The 19,685-nt window shown below is 43.4% G+C and overlaps 1 protein-coding gene across 1 annotated transcript in view; it reads right to left on the reverse strand.

Moving 5' to 3' along the window:
• Nucleotides 1-4,932: 4,932 nt before the first annotated feature.
• palm1b (paralemmin 1b) overlaps nucleotides 4,933-19,685 on the reverse strand; it is a gene marked incomplete at both ends in the record, with an annotated part of 16,734 nt that continues 1,981 nt past the window's right edge. The window contains 2 exons of the mRNA XM_084310328.1: nucleotides 4,933-5,336; nucleotides 7,171-7,241. Coding sequence (XP_084166454.1) covers nucleotides 4,933-5,336; nucleotides 7,171-7,241 — 475 coding nt within the window. The remainder of the gene's footprint in view (nucleotides 5,337-7,170; nucleotides 7,242-19,685) is intronic.

Below are 19,685 nucleotides of genomic sequence, written 5' to 3' on the forward strand. Positions count from 1 at the left end.
TTCTTCCTCGGTGGTAGAGTGTTAGAAGGAGCTATTTCTTCCTCGGTGGTGGAGTGTTAGAAGGAACCGTTTCTTCCTCTGTGGTGGAGTGTTAGAAGGAGCTGTTTCTTCCTCTGTGGTGGAGTGTTAGAAGGAGCTGTTTCTTCCTCGGTGGTGGAGTGTTAGAAGGAGCTGTTTCTTCCTCGGTGGTGGAGTGCTAGAAGGAGCTGTTTCTTCCTCGGTGGTGGAGTGTTAGAAGGAGCTGTTTCTTCCTCGGTGGTGGAGTGTTAGAAGGAGCTGTTTCTTCCTCGGTGGTGGAGTGTTAGAAGGAGCTGTTTCTTCCTTGGTGGTGGAATGTTAGAAGGAGCTGTTTCTTCCTTGGTGGTGGAATGTTAGAAGGAGCTGTTTCTTCCTCTGTGGTGGAATGCTAGAAGGAGCTGTTTCTTCCTCGGTGGTGGAGTGTTAGAAGGAGCTGTTTCTTCCTTGGTGGTGGAATGTTAGAAGGAGCTGTTTCTTCCTCTGTGGTGGAATGTTAGAAGGAGCTGTTTCTTCCTCGGTGGTGGAGTGTTAGAAGGAGCTGTTTCTTCCTCGTGGTGGAGTGTTAGAAGGAACCGTTTCTTCCTCTGTGGTGGAGTGTTAGAAGGAACCGTTTCTTCCTCTGTGGTGGAGTGTTAGAAGGAGCTGTTTCTTCCTCGGTGGTGGAGTGTTAGAAGGAGCTGTTTCTTCCTTGGTGGTGGAATGTTAGAAGGAGCTGTTTCTTCCTCTGTGGTGGAGTGTTAGAAGGAGCTGTTTCTTCCTCGGTGGTGGAGTGTTAGAAGGAGCTGTTTCTTCCTCTGTGGTGGAGTGTTAGAAGGAGCTGTTTCTTCCTTGGTGGTGGAATGTTAGAAGGAGCTGTTTCTTCCTTGGTGGTGGAGTGTTAGAAGGAGCTGTTTCTTCCTCGGTGGTGGAGTGTTAGAAGGAGCTGTTTCTTCCTTGGTGGTGGAATGTTAGAAGGAGCTGTTTCTTCCTTGGTGGTGGAATGTTAGAAGGAGCTGTTTCTTCCTCTGTGGTGGAATGTTAGAAGGAACCGTTTCTTCCTCGGTGGTGGAGTGTTAGAAGGAGCTGTTTCTTCCTCGTGGTGGAGTGTTAGAAGGAACCGTTTCTTCCTCGGTGGTGGAGTGTTAGAAGGAGCTGTTTCTTCCTCGGTGGTGGAGTGTTAGAAGGAGCTGTTTCTTCCTCGGTGGTGGAGTGTTAGAAGGAGCCGTTTCTTCCTCGGTGGTGGAGTGTTAGAAGGAGCTGTTTCTTCCTCGGTGGTGGAGTGTTAGGAGGAGCTGTTTCTTCCTCTGTGGTGGAGTGTTAGAAGGAACCGTTTCTTCCTCGGTGGTGGAGTGTTAGAAGGAGCCGTTTCTTCCTCTGTGGTGGAGTGTTAGGAGGAGCCGTTTCTTCCTCGGTGGTGGAGTGTTAGAAGGAGCCGTTTCTTCCTCGGTGGTGGAGTGTTAGAAGGAGCTGGTTCTTCCTCGGTGGTGGAGTGTTAGAAGGAGCTGGTTCTTCCTCGGTGGTGGATGCAAGCAGGGACGTTAATAAGAGAAGGCAGCCGGCTCTGTTGCACAAAAAGACTCTTATACTGTAAAATGTAGGCAGGAGGCAGTAAGAGTCCAGGTGTGAACTACACTTCCCATGATACCCCTCTCACCAGTCTGAGTTATAGCACCGACCTCGCAGGACCCCGCAGAATGTTAACGATGGCGCTGAACCACCTGTGATGCTCCTTGAGCCCCCCCCCCCCCCCCCCATGAAACACCACGATCCCAAGGAGACTATACAAGAAGGAAGGGTCATCACGTCAGAATACCGGCGTTCTGTGCTCTTCTTGGTGCCAGACTTTGGTGTCCGTCACAGTTCTATTGAAGCCTGTATTAAAATATACCAGCTATCTGAGGAAATATACATCGACCGATATATCAAACGTTAGCTAGTTAACCCTTTCACTGCCACACGACAGAAGGTTAGCCCTTTACTATCACACAACCGACGGCGATGCTCCATCATTAGCATCATTAGCTCCGCAAATGCGGAGCTAATGATGCTAATGATGGAGCATCACCGTCGGTTGTGTGATAGTAAAGGGCTAACCTTCTGTATTGTCACAGTGAAAGGGTTAACCGGCTGTCGTGTGGCAGTGAAAGGGTTAACAAGGCAACACATTGCAGATGATTCTGACATCAGAGGTGATGACAACCTGTTTGAAAAAAAAACACGAGGAGACGATGATCCCATTCAACTCAATGTGGGCCGAACTGAAAGCTCACGTGATGCTGCTACACGGTGACGTGACGACTGACGACCCTTCCTTCTTTTATAGTTTCCTCGCATAATCCATAGTCCAAGAAAGTGCCGATCGACTTGGGATCGGCCTCTCCGTGTTCAGGAGATTCCGGCGTATAAAAGTCTATTGGATCATGTCTACCTACAACCACTTTTAATGTCTCACCCACATTCATTCATTTTCTCCCCCCCCCCCCCCCCCCCCCCGGCTCTCTCTCCCATGATTTCAGAATACCGGAACTGTTTTGCGGTGGTGGTCTATTGTCTGGCTGCTGAACAGTCCTGGGCAATATACGGTATATAATTTTTTGTGTGTGTTTGAACTGCTTTAGGTGCACTTGATTTATCTTACTAACCACTTGGAACGGTTTCATCAAGTGGGGGGTGGAGCAGGGTTTCTTAGATCTACTTCTGTCGGGTCACCGAACAACCAGGCTGCTCGGTGGTGGTTCCCACCGATTGTTAGTTATGGTTGTGTGTGGTGGTGGTTAGGTCACAAGCCGGGGTAACCTGTACACACCATGACAAGAACTGCACACAGCGAGACGCTTCATCTGTTATTGTATTAGTCCGGAAAGTCTATTTTCGGAAGGGCCGTCTAATATTTGTTGTGATGGTCCACTATATACAAGCAACTGCCAACTCTATAGGTCACTGAAGGAAAAATACATTTCTCTAATTCTGGCCGTGGGCTAAAATAATTTAAGCACTCCTGTATGAGAGCATCATCATTTTTTATTTTTTTTAACCCTGTGAGGCCCAAAATCAATTGACATTAGCAACTTCAGAGGCCAGAATGTGGGACCTGCGAACACATTTACTATCCAATAGCATTGTGAGGCTGAATAGGAGCCCTTTGAAATAAATAAATAAATAAATAAATAAATGTGATAAAATACTAAACACAAAAAAAAAACATTTACAGACTTTTCTTTTTACATAGCTAAAAGCTAAAAGTGATGTGTTGTGTAACTTTGCCACCGAGGGCCTCACAGGGTTAAACGCTCCAAAAGTGTGCCCCCCCCCCCCCAGTTTGAAATCCATTTTGTATTTTGCCCAGGTCAGAAGCAGTCGGGGGTTAAACTCGAGCGGCGCACACAGTGACAACGCTAGTTAACAGGTATTTTTATTTGGTTCATAAAGAAAAGGGGTCGAGCTCGGGAGGGCGAATCCCAATTTAACCCCCGACCTTACATTCAATAATGAAAAGTGATATACAGAGAGAGAGAGAGAGAGAGAGAGAGAGAGAGATAGAGAGACCTGACGGTGACAAGACAGTCATAATGAGCTGCAAAAGGCTTCATGCAGTGCTACTGTACTGTAAGATATTTCACATCGACGTTAACTGCTGACAGGAAGGAAAAGTAATTTAAGTTATCTCTAAAGCACTACAATGGCTCGACGTGACTCTTATATTCAACATAAACATGTCCTTTTTTCCCTCCTTCCTAATAGAAAATGCGGTGACTTACATGTTTTGCACGTGGTGTATATGTGTGAGAAGCGGACGTGAGTTTGTAAAAAAAGACCTGTGACCTCTATTCTGCGCAATGTGTCTCTATTCTTTTATATATATATTTTTTTTTCTATCATTCACGTGTGATACCTCTCTATCGCTGCTAATCGTGTGTGTGAGACTGACATCGTGACCCGCGGGCGATGTGAGCGCGCGAGTCGGAGGAAAGCGTGATTGTAACATGATTGTAACTTGAACGTGGTGGTCGTGCTTCTTACGAGCTTTACATGCAAACAACGGTTGGAGATGAAGAGAACCATAAACAATAAATACATTGTATAAAACATAATTGCGATATCAATATATTAAAATACTATTTAAAATAATATCTTAGACAATATTGCAATATGAAATTGACCGATGAATATATCCGACAGGCCCACACAGATATATATATATATATATAGTATATCTGTGTCCTTCATATTTTGTAGTCTTTGACTAAAGTAATGATTTGAAACGTCCAGATATCCCCATCGGGTAGAGCGGTACAATCCAGAGAGCTATTACATTGTTTTTCTTTTTCTTTTTTTGTTCTCCTTCCAACAATAATAACAATGAACTTACAGTACACAGTCCATAATAAAGATATACATATACTGAATACAATATAAATGCCAAGACAAGAAAAATATAGAAAAATATCAATAGAAATCAAAAGTAAAATACATATCAGAGAAAGTACACAGAGTTGGAGTACACTGCACTTCTGAGTCTTTGTGGTTGTTGTTGTTGTTGTCGTCGTCGCTGTTGTTGTTGTTGTTATGGTTGTTGTTGCTGTTTGTGGCTGGAGAGGCTTTCATTGTTGATATCTTGATAGTGAAACTGTATTGTTGTTGTTGTTGCAATTGTTGTTATTATTATTATTGTTGTTGTAATTGTTGTTATTGTTGCTGTTGTTGTTGCTGTTGTTACTGCGGTTGTTGTTATTGTTGATTTTCTCCAGTCCTCTGATACACTCATTCCCACTCAGCCACACACTCATGCACACACACACACACACACACACACACACACACACACACACACACACACACACACACACACACACACACACACACACACACACACACACACACACACACACACACACACACACACACACACGTACACGTACACACACACACACACGCTCACATGACCACACAGCACTTGCAGGTCTGTTTCTTTGCCTTCTCTCCCTCCTCCCCTCCCCCCCCGCTGGCCTTCTCCTTCTCCGCCACGCTGCCGTTGGACGGCCCCTGGTCCTCCGCGGCCCCGCCCCCCTCTCCTCCCGCCTTGCCCTCCCCGTCCTCGATGACCACGAACTCGGCCTTGACGCTGCCGTCGCCGCCCCCCTCCGTGCCACCCGGCGGCCCTCCGTTGCCCTCCTGCTGCTGCCCGCCGTCTACCGTCTGGTAGCCCATGAACACCAGGGTGACGGGGTTGTCGGCGCTGGCCTTGTCCGGGCTCGGCCCCACCAGCTTGGCCTCGATGCCCGCCACCGCCTCCCCCCGCCTGGGCGTCTGGCCGCAGGCGCGCAGTACCCCGTTCTCGCCTGCAGAGGGCGGCGTGCGACAGAGAGAGGGAGAGAGAAACGGGAGAGAGGGAAAGAGAGAGGGAGAAATAGAGAGAGAGAGAGAGGGGAGAGAGAAGAAATACTCTGTTAATGCCCGGCGGAGGGGGGGGGGGGAAGAACCGATAGATCAGAGGTAGGGGCCGCGTCTATGCTTAACCCAAACGGTTCATGCGTTTTTGCGAATCTGATTGGCCACTGACGTTTCTGGTCATGTGACATGTGCGCCCAATCGCGTGACGCGCCCATTTCCGCCTCGACCAGCAGCAAACCCTAACCCTAACCCTAACCGTTCTATCGCCCTGCTCTAAGACAAACTCTAACCTTAACCAACTTCGAAAGAGTCGCCTAAGCTTAACCGGGGAAAGAACTTGCCGTCACACGAAAGACGAAATTACCTACCTGGGTTCCATCCTAGAGGCAAATCTTTCCTGTGACAAAATGGCATCCAATGTAATAAAAAAAGTCAACCAACGAACTAGATTCTTGTACCGGATCTCCTCTCTGGTAAACAAGAATACCCTGAAGACTCTGGCAGGAGCACTTATTCAAGGGTACTACGACTATGCGTGCACCTCATGGTACCAAAGCACCTCAAAGGCGCTTAAAACTAAATTACAAACATCACAAAACAAACTGGTCAGACTACTACTTGACCTGAACCCCAGAACCCACCTCACCCCTGCACACTTTGACAACCTAGGATGGCTTAGAGTAGACGACAGAGTACAGCAACTTGCAATGGGCCTGGTCTACAAGATACACTATACGACTAAGGTACCCATGTACATGTCAAAATACTTCCCAATGGTCAGTGAATACCACAACCACAACACCAGAGGGAGCTCCACAAATCATGTTAAACCCAGATTCGGCTCAAACAAGGGAATAAACACGTTTCGCAATTATGCCACAACAATGTGGAACGCCCTACCCAAAGCTGTAAAGGAATGTGAATCCCTACCCACATTCAAAACCGCTCTTAAAGAGCACCTACGGGAGGCTGCAATTCGAAACTGGCCACCGTAAATGCCCAAAACCCCCACCACCTCCTAATAGACAGTCTCCTCCCCACCGCATGTATATATTCCCTCCCCGCCGTATGTATATTTCTATCCCACCCACCCACCCCCTCCTAATGTACAGTCCCCTCCCCATCATATGTATATACTCTGTCAGGATCTTCTAGGGGTAACAGTACTGTATATTTGAATACCGTTTATGTCACAAATGTATCAGTACTAAATACCTATATGTCCCTATGCCATAAATGTCATGTATGTTGTGTATGTCATAAATGTCTATATGAATTGAAAATGGGGGACCCTGATGGAAACAAGACAAACGTCTTTCTCAGGTCTGCATCCCCTTAACAATTGTGTGTATTGAGCCGTACTGTATTGTACCCATTCTGCAATCTGTTAAATAAAGTTTTCATTCATTCATTCACACGATTGGTGCGACCAGAAACATCAGTGGCCAATCAGAGCGCAAAACGGGAACACGGAAGCAAGCACTGTTTGGGTTAAGCATTCAGGCGTAGGGGCCATTATCAGTAGCAGTACCCCGTTCTCGCCTGCAGGGGGCGGCGTGGGACAGAGGGAGAGAGAGGGGAGAGAGGGAAAGAGAGAGGGAGAAATAGAGAGAGAGGGGAGAGAGAAGAAATATTATTTTAATGACCGCCGGATGAGAGGAGAAGAACCGATAGATCAGAGGTAGGGGCCATTATTATAGCTCTCGCTCGCCCTCAGGCAGTCTCTATGACGGCTCCCTGCGCTATGTCATGTGTTACCGTGGTTACGGTACCAAAACGTACCTCCATTTTCTTTGACCACGCCCTGGTCGGCTGGCGGACCCGTCTCCAGTTCCTCAATCTCCTGCTCCAGCCTGATGAACACACACACGCACACACACACACACACACACACACGCACACACACACACACACACACACACACACACACACACACACACACACACACACACACACACACACACACACACACACACACACACACACACACACACACACACACACACACACATTTTAATACTTTATTTGGTTCCACAAATTATATTACATAAACAGGGAATCAAATGTATCGGGGCCAAGCAGCACTGAACACTTAAGGGACACATAGCACCTCCTTCTCCACGCGGCTAAGCTGCCAATAATAGCTGAGACAGAGCAATATTTGGCAATTTGTTTGGCTTTTCTTTTAGACATTGCAGCAATTCTCAGACCGCTCATGGTGCATTTGTGTACATGGCCAAGACTTCCGAACACAAGTACACTATATCTACACCTATACCCAAGGTCAGCCATCACACTGAGCAGTGGTTGGTATTTGATATACTTGTCCCGGAAGGCCTGGTCCATGTACAGATCAAAGGTACAGCACACACACACGCACACACACACACACACACACACACACACACACACACACACACACACACACACACACACACACACACACACACACACACACACACACACACACACACACACACACACACACACACACACACACACACACACACAGTCATTAAAGAAGATCACTCATTGCAATCAGTTTCCCATTGAAAATGATTCCAGCTTCAACTCTTTTCGGGTCTTCTGCGTTGCGAAAAGTGATTATTATTATTATTATTATTATTATTATTATTATTATTATTATTATTATTATTATTATTATTATTATTATTATTATTATTATTATTATTATTATTATTATTATTATTATTGTTATTATTATTATACATATTAATCGACCCGGGTCCCAGAGCTGGAATAGGTTGACTTTAATTTCTGTCACAAGCTGAAGAAGGTCTTAAGTATGTCTGGCAGAAAGTCCTGAATTGTGATTTTAACGATGAACAGTGGGACAGTATATGTCAAAATGTCTTTACCTCATTGTCCTGTGTTAAGATAACTGAACAGAATTACAAGTTCATGCACGGAATGTACCCGGTCCGTTTAAAGGAACACGTTAGCCTAGCTTAGCACAATGAATGGAAGCGGACATGGCCGGTTAGCCTTCGGGAGAGGTGTTAGTTGGACAATGCCTAGGCTAACCAGCCATGTCCGCTTCCATTCATTGTGCTAAGCTAGGCTAACGTGCAGCCAGATAACGTTCTACTGAACGCACAGAGAGGAGACTGGTCTCTATCTTCTTGTCTCAACATTTCCCAAAATGTTGGTGTGTTCCTGTAAGTAAGATGCACCCCCTGACTCACCCCCCCAGATGCCATCGTTGTAAGACTTGTTTAGGGTCATCATTACCCATTTTCTGGGAATGTAGAAAACGAAAACATTCATGACTTGACTGCTATAAAGTCTTGAAAATGCCGTTGGACATGATTAGACACCTGTACAGTATCTCATTGGTACTGAATAAGACGAGACATTAGATCCCGTATCTGTGAAGAGAATTGGGATATAATATCATATAGAGCTAAAAAAAAAAAAAAAGAAGAAGATTATCCTGCTCAACTGGAACCAACAAAGACCTCCAACACTTGAGCTCTTTAAACAGATCCTCCAGGACACTTTGCAGCTGGAACAGCGTGCATTTTTTGTTTACCTTTCTTGTCATATCTGGGCATCTTATGTACGTCATGTCAATCAAGTATTTAATGTTAAGTTTGACCAGACCTCTTGGTCACTTTCTGGTCAGACGCTTGTGTGTCTCTGATGATAAACTGATCATTTTCTTTCTATGGCCATGGAAACAGATAATAATAAACTATGTTCTATTTTTATACAATTGACTCATTCTGAATTTCCACAGCTTCACTGTTTGGCTCGTTTGAAATATTCCACAACACTCCACAATACACTGACAATACCTTAACCCTTTCACTACCACACTACAGAAGGTTAACCCTTTACTATCACACTACAGACGGTTAACTGTAGTGTGGTAGTGAAAGGGTTAACCCTTTGTCGTGTGACAGTGAAAGGGTTAACCTTCCGTATTGTCACAGTGAAAGGGTTACATTATACTCTGAAGAACAAGGTAAATGGTAAATGGCTGCATTCATAATAGCGCTTTTTATCCAAAGCGCTTTACAATTTTTGTTTCTCACATTTGACCCGTTCACCCACACACCAACGGGCGGAGGCGACCGTGCCAGGTGCTGCCAACCTGCTCATCAGGAGCAATTAGGGGTTAAGTGTCTTGCTCAAGGACCCTTCGACACGGAACTTCCCGGATTACCAGACGACTGCTCTACCTCCCGACCCCCGCCAATGTACAGTTTGTTCCCCCTTCGAATGTATATATTTTATTGTCTCTTAAACAGAACTGTATATCTGTATGTCATGTATGTCATAAATGTCAATTGTGTGTGTCTTGAGCCGTACTGTATTGTACCCATTCTACAATCTGTTCATAACATTTTCAATCAATCAATCAATCAATCAATCAATCAATCAATCAATCAATCAATCAATCAATCAATCAATCAATCAATCAATCAATCAATCAACCAATCCCGAGCCACTGTCACCACAAGGAGGACGTCTTTCCCTCATGGACCTCTGACTGTCCACCAGCCTCGGTGTCCTGTGCTGAGATGTGGTGTGTGACCATGGATGTTCTATTTGATCATATCTTATTTGATTTGTAAATTTTCTTTTATTTGATTTTATTTTCGTTAGCTACTTGTATCCTTGTGGAAGTAACTAATAAAAAGATAATAAATCTTTTTTTGAAAAAAAGCAGGTATATCTTATTTGATTTGTAAAAAAAAATTATTCGATTTTATTTTCGTTAGCTACTTGTATCCTTGTGGAAGTAACTAATAAAAAGATAAAAAAAAAATTTATAAAAAAAAAGGCAGGTCTTAGGACCCCAGCTTTACACGGGGGGGGGGGGGCGTGTTGTACCATGTGGACGGAGTCAGGAGCCAGGGGAGCCACATGCCCATTCACACCAGAGGGGACACGCCCCCCCCCCACCAGACCTTTTACATCTAGATTCTTTGTATTTTATTTAAAAAAAATTCTATCAACAACTATTGTTGTTTTTATAATATCACGTTGTGATCATTTTATATCACCGGGCGTATATTCTTTCGAATTATGTCATAGATAGATCACGCCCCCTCGTAGAGTCACACCAAACACCCCCCTCTCTCCCGACGGTGTTGGTTTCTCCCGAGCGGCGCAGCGCTCTCGTGTGTCGTGAGGAGGGGGGGAGGAGATGCAGGTGACAGTGTAACGGTGTGGCCGACGCGGTGAGGAGGGGGGGAGGAGATGCAGGTGACAGTGTAACGGTGTGGCCGACGCGGTGAGGAGGGGGGGAGGAGATGCAGGTGACAGTGTAACGGTGTGGCCGACGCGGTGAGTCGCACCGGTCCCTGTCCCTTCATACATCAACACTCCTGTGTGTCACAGGGGGGAACGTGTATCTGCGCTCGGGAAGGCGTCGCTATTTCACTGCTGCACTAACCAAATGCAGGGGCGTCATTTTGGTATGGCAAATTTTTTTTTTTTTTTATAATTACAATTTTTTGTATGTTGATTTAGAATTCGAATGTCAACATTATGAACGAAGCTTCGAACTATTCGGTACAGCCCTAGCATGTTTTGATATTGTCAATTATCTCACTTTTACTAGGTGACTTTTACTGTGACTAACTGAAATATGCCCAAAAAAAAGAAAAAATGGACATAGGGACGTTTTTTAATCAAAGGGCAGCAGAGACAAGTGATACAGGGACACAGGTAAGGTCTGGCTTAGTGATTATAATAGTGCAGTTCAGCATTCAGTAACCCATACTTTTTGTAAATGTGTTTTTGATACTACATTCTGTTGAACACACACCTCAAAACCGTACCTAAGGAAAATTGGCTAAATTGCAAGAAAAGTAATAGACAGTTATGATATTACATTCTGCATAATTCGTATGCAAAATATTGTGGTTCCCTGCTTTAGTCTGTTGACACATTTCTATACAAAAAATGCGTGTGTAGTCCTGTGTCATACCTAAATGTCATATAAGTGAATTGTATAGAAACAACTCACCAAAAGTGACTATTGCGCAACTGATTTGACCCAAAGAAATCCACTAAGGGGGGGAAACACCCCCTTCACCCCCCCCCCTCCCTAATTGCCATACCTTGGCTTTTACTGAAATGACGCCACTATCCAAACGGTTAACCCTTTCACTGCGACAATACGGAAGGTTAACCGTACTTGTATACCTGTATGTCAGAAATGTCATGATATATTATGTAACGTCTGGGCTTTCTCTCCCTCCACACACATTGACAGTGTTGTGAAGAAGGCACGACAACGCCTCTACTTCCTCAGGCGCCTAAGGAAGTTCCAAGTCAGTCAGAAGATCCTTAGGAACTTCTACTCATGTACAATAGAGAGCATCCTGACCGGCAACATCACCTCCTGGTTTGGGAATAGCACTGCACAAGACCGTAGCAGACTACAAAGAGTGACACGTTCAGCCGAACGCACAATTAGAGGGGGGCTTCCCACCCTCCAGAACATTTACAACAAGCGGTGCAAGGGGAAGGCTAAGAGAATTATTAAGGACTCGAGCCACCCGAACAACTGCCTCTTTGAACTGCTGCCGTCAGGCAAGCGATACCGGAGTCTTATGGCGAGCACAGAAAGACTCAGAAGGAGCTTCTATCCCCAGGCCATCAGGCTGCTAAACGAACAATAATCGCTAAACGAACAATAATCACTATGCAACAACCATCAAATGCACACAGCACACACACCCACACGCACACACTCACTCAAACAAACAACACACTGCAGCACCCACTCTCCACACTTTAGATCACACAAACACACTTACACTTTATATTTATTGATAAAAGATTTGCACTACAACTCGTACACCTACTGTGAATTGTACCTAAACTGCACCTCGTCCATTTATGCCTTGCACTATATAGTATTGTATATTAGTACACTGCACAGTATTGTATATTGTATGGTAACTACGTCTACGAACATTGTACATATGTCTAAACTGAACACTGTGACCTCTTTTTTTACTTCTAATTTTTACTATGTTTTTATTTCATACTTATCTTGTCATGCACAGTCTCTGGAGCGCAACAGTAAGAAGCATTTTGTACAAAAGTATTCTGTACTTCTGTATGACAACTATTAAAGAAACTTGAAACTTGAAACTTGAAACTTGAAAACTATTCAGGATTGGTAGCTCTTCTGCTGCCATCCTGGAATTCTCACTCTGTCTCTGTAATTATCCTGATTGTTGTCACCTGCTGTCTCTGTAATTATCCCTGATTGTTGTCACCTGCCTGTGTTTTGTGTCACTGGTGCTGATTGGGTCTGCCGGCTGCACTGAGGCCTTTATAGTAATACTCTGCCCCTCTCTCCCTGTCGGTTCTTCAGCAGTGTTACTGGGAACAGCCGTCCACGGGCAGAAGTCTGATCTCTCGCCCGTTATCATGATTTAAAGTTATCCTTGCTTTAAGGTCGAGAAGTCGGATCTCTCACCTCCCTTTTCTCTTATTGCTTCATTAAGTTGTTTATCTCAGTATCTTTCCTTGTATTACTATTACCTGCTTTACCTTGTCAAGTAATGTTGTCGCTCAAAGTGGTTCTGATAATAAAATAACACGTATTCGAGAAGAGCAGCACCCTCTCCGTCTCCTTCTTCCATGCCACACTTGAACTCAACATTCTTACCTGGATTCCTAACGGATATATATCTGTATGTTGCGTATGTCATTAATGTCATTATGGGTTGAAAATGGGGGACCCTGATGTAAACGAGACGAAAGTCTTTCTCTGGTCTGCATTCCCTTACCACATTCGGGGGCCATTGGGGCCTGTCTAGTCTCACTCTATGAGGCCAGCTTTTCATTACAAGGTTTCACTGTGCGTGAGGTTGTTTGTAGAGCTAAATCTATATTTTATATTATTACTATGTGTCCATTGTCATTGTCAATTGACAGTATAAACCTTCCCTTCAAAATGCCATAAAGAAATAAATTTTTCATCAATACGTTCCCATTTTATAGCGTCGTGAATATGAACGTTATATCGGATTGGTCTAGGGTAATTCCTGCAAAGCTAGTTATAGGGCGCTAAGCTAATAACGTTAAATCACAATACACAAGCTAGTTAAAAATCAAAATGCATATGATCGGTATCATGGTCCACCATGAATGCATGAAAGGGGGGGGGGGCAGGAGAAGTCGTTTCTGATTATTGATTACCAATAACGGCATTCGTTATTACAACAACATACGCTGGTCAGGGGGATGGCTATGAGAACAAGGCCCGATCAGGCTGAAATTGACGTCAAATCGCTCGTACCTGTGGCCGGTTGGATTCCAAAAAGAATTTCCCAGTTATTTTGATCGCCATCTGGTAGATCGATACGTCCATTGGCTGATGCTATATTCCTTTACTGCATACTGAATTCGCCTGGAATAATAAGATTATTCCAGGCGATCGGTTGAGGCCCTCGCTTCAGGCTAACAGAAAAGCTAAGCCGGAGTGAAAAAAAGGTGACCCCCCGTCTGCAACAAAGGAAACTGCATTATCGAGACAGCGCCAATACCAGGATCTGGCCGGTACTGCACTTTTTGAGTACATACAGCTCCGTGACATTGATTAGGATATTAAAATGGAATAAAAGCAAAAACGAGTCCAATAACGTATACGTGGTTGGCCCCGAAACGGTTAACAATTGTGTGTATTGAGCCGTACTGTATTGTACACGTTCTGCAATCTGTTAATAAAGTTTTCAATCAATCAATCAATCCAACCCTTTCACTGCCACACGACAGCAGGTTAACCCTTTCACTACCACACTACAGAAGGTTAACCCTTTACCCTGTAGTGTGATAGTAAAGGGTTAACCTTCTGTCGTGTGGTAGTGAAAGGGTTAAGGTATTGTCAGTGTATTGTGGAGTGTTGTGGAATATTTCAAACGAGCCAAACAGTGAAGCTGTGGAAATTCAGAATGAGTCAATTGTATAAAAATAGAACATAGTTTATTATTATCTGTTTCCATGGTCATAGAAAGAAAATGATCCATTTATCATCAGAGACACACAAGCGTCTGACCAGAAAGTGACCAAGAGGTCTGGTCAGACTTACATTAAATACTTGATTGACATGACGTATCCAGATATGACAAGGTAAACTAAAAAATGCCCTAGTGAGAGAAATGAAAACAAAGATGGGCTCTCTGGGCTTTGTTATGTCTTCACATAAAGAACTGGAGAAACTGGAGAATAGGCCAAATGTCATATCTCCTAAACCTTGTTCGTTGTTATAAAACTGTCGGCCAGTGTCTGAGCTGTATGCTAGTTCAGGGGTTCCCAAACTTTTCAGGCCACGACCCCCAAATAACTGTGTCAGAGAGCCGCGACCCCCACTATTATAGGAGGTAATTTTTATTTTTTTATTTTTATAAATTATAATTATAATATTTTTTTATAAATGGAAATGTATGGTTGAAACATGCAAACGTTCAAACGCACACACACTAATAATTTTAACCAGGGCCGGACTGGGGAAATCATTCAGGCCAGGAAATATAGTGCAAAATATAGCCCCAGTCAGGCCACTTTTTAAGCAGGGGGTCTGGGGGTCCCCCACCAGGATTTTTTTTTGTTACAAAGACTTTATTTCCTGCATTCTGGTGCAGGATTTTTTTTTATTTGTACCCTTTAAATGCCAGTGTTTGTGATGGCATCACAAATTATTGTTAAAAAACAGGCTAGCAAAGGAGCTCCAGTAGCTCACCGCGTACCTCGGACGCTATTTCGGCGTCGGGGACAACCGTGCGAGTCACGGATCTGGGGTACACGAGTTCGACTCCCGGACTCGCCGTATTTTCTCAGAGTGTCTTTCCCCCGATCTATACCCCATTCAACCTGTTTCTGTCGGTCGTGCTTGACCAGAAAAAAGCGATAAACGCTAAAAGAACCAGCTGACTGGTCAAAGTAAAAAAAAAAAAAAAACAGGCTAGCATATGTATGATTATCAACAACACTGATTTTGATGGATTTTCTGTTTTTTTGTAATGTCAGATTGAAAAAAATACAATCTTTTATTAAACTTCAGCCCTGATCATAACACCACATATTCATTTTATAATTCTAACTAACCCTTTAAATGCCAGTGTGTGTGATGGCATATATTTGCAATATATCAAATGCAAAGTAGATTTGTCTGGGGGGGATTATTACAGGCTAGCATGTGTCAATGATTAGCAACAACACTGATTTTGATGGATTTTTTGTTTTTTGTAAGGGTCCCACCTCCACCAATCACATGCGGCTCCCTTTGTGTGTGTGTGAGAGCAAGAGAGAGAGAGAGAGAGAGAGAGAGAGAGAGAGAGAGAGAGAGAGAAGAGAGAGAGAGAGAGAGAGAGAGAGAGAGAGAGAGAGAGAGAGAGAGAGAGAGAGAGAGAGAGAGAGAGAGAGAGAGAGAGAGAGACACGAGTGTGGTTTTAGTAGAGAGTTCTCCAACTGCAGTGATCTCCTGGTTGTTCCCCATCTAGGTTATCTAACTATTGCGCTGCTGCAACTAGAAACACTGGCCTGGCCTGCTTCTAAGTTCAGTGGCCTGAAAAATATATTATATTCTTTTTTTTGTATCATCTGGTGACCCCCCCGCGGCGGCTCACGACCCCCACTTTGGAACCCCTGTACTAGTTAACCCTATATTAACTAGTCAAGGCTGTAAGACATAGAATATGTATTTTAACACAGAACTATATGACATGATCACAGGAGTAATGAAGTGACGGTTTGTTGTGGTCGAGGCAGGGAGGACCGTGAAGGGAACCTGGAGAGAGTTAGGGATTCCTTTTGGGACGTTAACCCTTTCACTACCACACTGCAAAGGGTTCATGCTTTCACTACCACACTACAGAAGGTTAACCATTTCACTACCACACTACAGAAGGTTAACCATTTCACTACCACACTACAGAAGGTTAACCTTTCACTACCACACTACAGAAGGTTAACCTTTCACTACCACACTACAGACGGTTAACCCTTTCACTACCACACTACAGACGGTTAACCTTTCACTACCACACTACAGACGGTTAAGTAATTATTTTATGCCAATAACGTTCAGGTTTGTGGGAGATAATCCCGAAAAATAAGATAAAGAAAAAAGTAAATCCACAAGTCATATGATTGACAGGAGCTGGCTTGAGCTGGGTAGTGTAGTTTTTCGAAATTCAAAAGGCCATCGAAAGCCCTGGGTCTCCTCTCCTCATATGACTACAAACAAAATGGCGGCGCACATTTCCTAGCGTCGATATTCGCCTGTCTCCGACTAGATTTCCAAAACTCATATTTCACTAATAACACTTTAACCTATTGGTAAACAAAAGTATTGCTGAAAATATACACTTTGACTGCTGTTTTGACAGGGTTGGTGTCTTTACTCTTGGCTACATTTGAGAAACAAAAAATGCAACATTAATTCATAGAGTCGGCGTGATGTCATTTTGGGTCCGGTACCGGACCCATCAGGCTTAAGAGGTTAAAAGGTTATCATTCTGTAGTGTAGTAGTGAAAGGGTTATGGTAGGCATGCAAATCCTACACTTGGCTATTATTGTCCGTGCCCCCCCCCCCCATTTTCTCTAGTTATGTCAATGTGTGGGTACAGGATACATGTAGCTAGTGGTGATGATGGATCTTTCAGGGAGGCTGCACTTTGTAAAACATTGGCTGTGGACAGTGGCGGACTGGGACACAAATTCAGCCCGGGACATTCAGACGCACCAGCCCACACACCGGCCCACGCACCGGCCCCGAAACCGGCCCACACAACGGCCGTTATGAAACACTTGTCCACTATTAAACAACCCAAGGCTGTGGCTAAGGAGTCAAAATCAGGGAGACCAAATCGACACACCACCCCTAGATGTGCACTCATGCACAGTGCACACACACACACACACACACAGACACACACATACATATACCGTTACTTCCTGTCATTGGCATATTTAATTTTTTTTTACTAACATCTTAGTGCCTCATTAGCCTAGGGATTAAGGATACATGAAGTATTAACTACACCATAATAATATTGAGGTTTTGATCCATAGAAAGTAGGATGTCCGATATTATCTGCCTACCGATATTATCGGCCGATATCGGCATTAAAATGTGATATCGGAAAATATCGGTATCGGTTTTAAAAAAAATAATTTTTTTTTTACATTTCTATAACCTTTATTTACCCAGGCAAGCAAGTAAGAACAAATTCTGATTTTATTTATTGTCAAAAGTATGCATAATGTTGTGTTAATTCCACAACAAGAGATATGTAATGTTAATTACCTGAAATTATTCCATTTTTTGGGCGGGAAACCCTGCATATATCGGTATCGGTTGATATCGGTATCGGAAATAATTGGACAATATCGGTATAGGTAAAAAAGCCAATATCGAGCATCCCTAATAGAAAGGTCTGTGTGCTACACAATTTCAGTTAGATTGGATTTATTGTCCTTTAATTTGGCACTCATGACATTAGTTGCTTGCCGTTTAATCAACATCGAAAGACCCCCCACTTCCTCCCAGACACCCATTCCAAGATCTCTCTCTCTCTCTCTCTCTCTCTCTCTCTCTCTCTCTCTCTCTCTCTCTCTCTCTCTCTCTCTCTCTATCTCTCTCTGTCTGTCTGTCTGTCTGTCTGTCTGTCTGTCTGTCTGTCTGTCTGTCTGTCTGGACTGGGCTCTCTCTCCCTCAGGGTCAGCTGTGCTGGACTGGGCGCTCTCTCTCCCCTCAGGGTCAGTTGTGCTGGACTGGGCGTTCTCTCTTTCCTCAGAGTCAACTGCATAAGAAGAACATCAGCAATCAATAATAATGGCTTGAATTCATACAGCGTTTTTCAGCCTTTTGAAAACACCCGTAGTAGTAGTAGTAGTAGTAGTAGTAGTTTATTCAGTCATCATCTCACACAATACAATATACACCATCATTTAACAATATTTGATTTTACAGTGACTGAAAAGGTACAGACTGAAGCATAATGCTTATATATGCCTGTCCTATATTCTTAACAAAAATTACAGAAATTAAGACGCCAAAACAGTATTCTAAAAGAAAATAGCAAAAAAAAAACAGTATTATTCACCCTTGTAGTTTTCAAAAATAGCTTTACAAAGCATTTTCTTAAAAACCAAAAGCGAATTACTCATTCTTAACTGTATCAGCATTGTTCCACAAAGCGCTTCACAGAAACCATCAAGCATTCACACTCACACAGTCATACGCTACTGGTGGTCGTGAGCACCATCAGCAAACACAGCTGCCCTGTGGCAGACTGACAGAATCATGTCTGCTAATCAGCGCCAACCACCATCAACAACCTTCATAAATACATTCAACATGAATGGAATAGGCTAACTACCAACTTAGCTGTAGCAGTTAGCTGTTATATGCAATCACATTTGTTTAACTACGGGGTAGTAGTTGACCTAGTTGTTATCTTAAGCTAGTTAGCTGTGGTTATTTACAAACATGTAGATGAGACTAATCATATACAGATCGAGAACATGGCTAACAGTTGGGAATTCTAAGGTACATCTTATTTAAGCATGTAAAATGGCAACTAATCAATTCAATCAATTAGATTACCAATATTATATCAACATGAAAATTTGGAAGGGAACATAATAGTATTTTATTTGAGTATTTACTATTATAATATTAGTAGCCGATTAATTTGCAGCCCGTCCTAGGTTCTGATTGGCTCTCTAGGTTAGCACTAGTCCTAACATTGCTAACTAAACTTTTAGTCAGAGAAAAAACGTCACGAGTCACGACTATTTACGTCCACGTGCTGTAAGGAATCAGGAATAAGGAAAGCACATTGTCTTGTAATAGAATGACTGAAATCACTGCAAGAGCTAGTATAGGCTAGCTAGCCCTCATGAACCGGCAGATACCAACAGTAGAATATGCACTAGGCTACTGCACGCACCTGTCATGTTACTGTTGGTTCCTTCCACTTGAACTTCATCATCATTAGCAGCAGCAGCTACTCTAAGTCTAACGCCAGCCCTTCCTCTACTAAACATGTCTGTAATTTTAGAACATTGTTCTGCGTCTTTTACTAGCAATTTTAGTTTTTTAATTCTAGCTTTTTCAGCTCCACCCTTTCTTTTTTTGCATTCTCCATTTCTACTCGCGGTTGGGAGGAAACGTGAATCTCATTCACTGATGTCTCATGTCTCATTCAAGACTGGCTAACAAAAGCATGTCTTTCACTTAACACCAAGAAAAAAGTGTGTATGATGTTCACAAAGTCACCAGTAGAGGTCACTCACT

This window comes from Notolepis coatsorum (genome assembly GCF_963971535.1).
Source record: "Notolepis coatsorum genome assembly, chromosome: 3".
In the NCBI taxonomy this organism is placed as follows: domain Eukaryota; kingdom Metazoa; phylum Chordata; class Actinopteri; order Aulopiformes; family Paralepididae; genus Notolepis; species Notolepis coatsorum.